Source organism: Dinoponera quadriceps, unplaced genomic scaffold (assembly GCF_001313825.1).
Source record: "Dinoponera quadriceps isolate SergipeBrazil2010 unplaced genomic scaffold, ASM131382v1 scaffold566, whole genome shotgun sequence".
Classification (NCBI taxonomy): domain Eukaryota; kingdom Metazoa; phylum Arthropoda; class Insecta; order Hymenoptera; family Formicidae; genus Dinoponera; species Dinoponera quadriceps.
In genome coordinates, this window is record NW_014555972.1 from 4,408,026 (window position 1) to 4,411,051 (window position 3,026).

At 41.8% G+C, this 3,026-nt stretch overlaps 1 protein-coding gene across 1 annotated transcript in view; it reads right to left on the reverse strand.

Annotated features, from left to right (window-relative positions):
- The window catches only part of LOC106746254 (sphingosine kinase 1), a 13,897-nt gene continuing 10,871 nt past the window's right edge, over positions 1-3,026 (reverse strand). The window contains exons 5-8 of the mRNA XM_014622623.1: positions 1,671-1,906; positions 1,484-1,582; positions 335-474; positions 1-231 (exon numbers count right to left, since the gene is read on the reverse strand). Of these exons, the coding sequence (XP_014478109.1) occupies positions 43-231; positions 335-474; positions 1,484-1,582; positions 1,671-1,906 (664 nt within the window). The 3' untranslated portion in view covers positions 1-42. The remainder of the gene's footprint in view (positions 232-334; positions 475-1,483; positions 1,583-1,670; positions 1,907-3,026) is intronic.

Here is a 3,026-nt window from a genome sequence, read left to right on the forward strand (position 1 = left end):
GCTGATATATCACCGCTAAGTGTGCGCGATTATCGTTTATCGTCAGGGTGTCATCACCGTCGCCAGAGAAGGGAATATCTCAGCCTGCAGCGGCCCGTAGTCGACCTCTTCGCCGTCCACGGTGATGTGGCCACTTGTTCCTTCCATGGGTTCGATTCGGAAGGCTTTCACTGGTATCATATCGACCCCAGAGCACATCACGTGAGTTCCGCTACTTAGACCTAACAAAAACTGTTCAACAGATAGACGTTGAGAGATAATCGTTCTTTGCCTCCCCCCGCTCCCTCTCTCTCTCTCTCTCTCTCTCTCTATGCTGATCGGGAACGTAACTTACGTGCAACAAGTTGGCTCGGGTGATGCCAGCTTTAACTACTAAAAGCCAGATAATTCCGTCCGCCAATCTGGCGCGCGGTGCGAAAAAGTAATCCTGTCCAAGATGCGATTGATAGGCCGCGTGTACCATCACAAATTCTCCTAAAATATCAAGCATGCCGGCTTCGTTCATTCGTTCTCGTTAGTCGATCGTGATCACACGTGAATCACAACGTGTGCTGTGAAATTTCGATTGACCGTCACTCATCGTAACAAACAACGCGGTGATCGGTAAATCTCATCTTCCCGACGCGTCGCGCAAAAACAACATCGTGTTGCAATTTCTTTGTCATAATTGCTTAATTAAATGCCACTCTAACTTTGCAGTGTGTATTCCCGAACGCAGCCATTTTTCTTTTTTTTTTTTTTTCAATTATGATCCGTCACACACATTCGGCATTTTATTAAGTACTCTATTAAGCACATGCTGCTTCGAATTTAACTGGAGTTAAAGGGTTAATCAACGACGCGCTACACGCAGCGTCCTTTGTGCCGCATTATACGACAATTACAACTGGTACGATGCACTTTCGAATTCCATATTGCGATTGTGAATTATAAAAGCAGAAATATAAATATATATATATAATATTGAACGTTCACTTCGCTCGCGCATTTTTCAGCTTAGTTAAGGAGATTGCAAAGTGAAACCAGTTAGATAAGAGTTTAATAAAATTTGCACCACATATATATCGAAATAAGTTATCTAACTGCTCGCGGGAAAGAATCAGAAAAAGGATCGACCATTCGCGAGAACTGAGATATTTGCAACGAAAGTTGACACTTTTTCCTTGTTGACGTGATGTTTTTAATTTCTACCTTTAATATTTTCTAAACAAGATTTCGACCAATTTTGTTTCGGAAATACAGCAATGTCAACAAGTTTACAATCTGCAGCAACGCGCTACTTAAAATACGACACCTTATTTAATTAAATATCTTGAATAGACACAGAGAATGGGAAGGAAAAGATTCGATTGCAATGTGGATTCCAAAGTTGGAATTCACTGATACCTTTTGTGTGCTCGATGTGCACGTGCATGTTTATATGTATATATCTGTGCATGCGCTTGTATATTTCTTGTTTTTTTTTCTTCTCATCGGGTCTTACCTTGAATCTGCGTCCAGCAGTTCGAAAGTTGCGTAGTCAGCGCCGGTAAGATGGACGACGGCCCGTACATAATTTGACTGCTACAGATGTTCTCTGCGCCTTCGCAGGACAATGGGCTCTCATTAGCACACACGAGGCACGTGTTTATTAAATTCAATAGGCCGTATGCGCGAGTTGATACACATACCGATCTCCGTGCTGTCGGCGTCGTCGACACTGTGGTAGCTCGAGACCGAGCCCGTGCTGAAATAAGTCGACTTGGCCGACGTTGCGGAGTAAAAGCTGTCCAGTCGGTGCCTCTTCTCGATCTCGGTCTCGAGAGTCAAGCTCTCCGTGATAATTTCGTTGTCGTCGCAGTCGTTCAGGTCGTTGATCGACTCGCTGAAAGCGGTGTGGAAACTCTTCGGCTCGCCGCCACCGTATCTGCGTACACACACGTTTCACACGAATCTCTTATTTTGCCCGCGAAAAAGACAGGCGGAGCACAAGACTGCTCCTATTATACATTCACCGGATCGAAGGTTTTATGTAAAATCTGCCATCCGACAGGTGTCCGATAGATATTTATATACATAACTTCACCGGCGTAAGAGACGAATTATTGATAAGTTATGCAACAGTCGGATATGCAAATGCATGTGTAAAATGTCAATATGTGTGTGTGTGTGTGTGTGTGTGTACTATACTGTTGTCCTTTACAGCGATAACGGCCGAATAAGAAGTCATCTTATATTTAACGCGAGATAATGAGATCGTCTGAGATGCCGTACACGTCATGTTTCCGCTGTTACGTAAAGCGCAGACGAATAAGAGATACTCCCGACGTCAGCGAAGCTGTTGAACTTCATCGGATTAGATCAACGAGTTGAGACGTCAGTGTGTGCTAATCGTTTCTTCAAATTTTCCGTTATATCACGAGACGGCGAAGCACACACCGATTATCAATTTATTTTATTTATTTATTATCGCGAAGCGAAACCAGCCGGCATATATACAATATTAATGTGGTTTTTATCGCAACCGTGATATTCTTATACTTGACTACCCAGATGTCTGCGCGCTGAAAGGAAAGATGTATAAAAAATGAAAAGAATATTTATTCGATGGATATACCACAGTAACATATTTATCGAAATCTAAATTCTTTCGTTCAAATAGAACGTTATTATAAATATAATTGCTCTTTCATGAGAAATTACAGATGTAAGAAACTGTGTATACATTTCCTCTCATTTTGAAGCATTTTATTCTTGTCTAGTATAAAAATATACGTATTATATATTATTGGTACTCGTCGAATAAATATTTATATATTTTTACATATTTTTTCGCGCGCAGCGTATTCTCGCCGGGTAGCAAGAAGCTACGAGTCATCCGCTTGCATCCGTTATCGTTGGAGAAATCAATACTCTGGAAATATCAGTTTCACGTTAAAAAAAAAAAAAAATGCGCGGATAATTTACCTTTAACGCGTGAGCATGTCGCTACACGTAGAACTTATATAACGCATTCGTTGTTCGTGTCGTTACATGGGGAGGGGGGG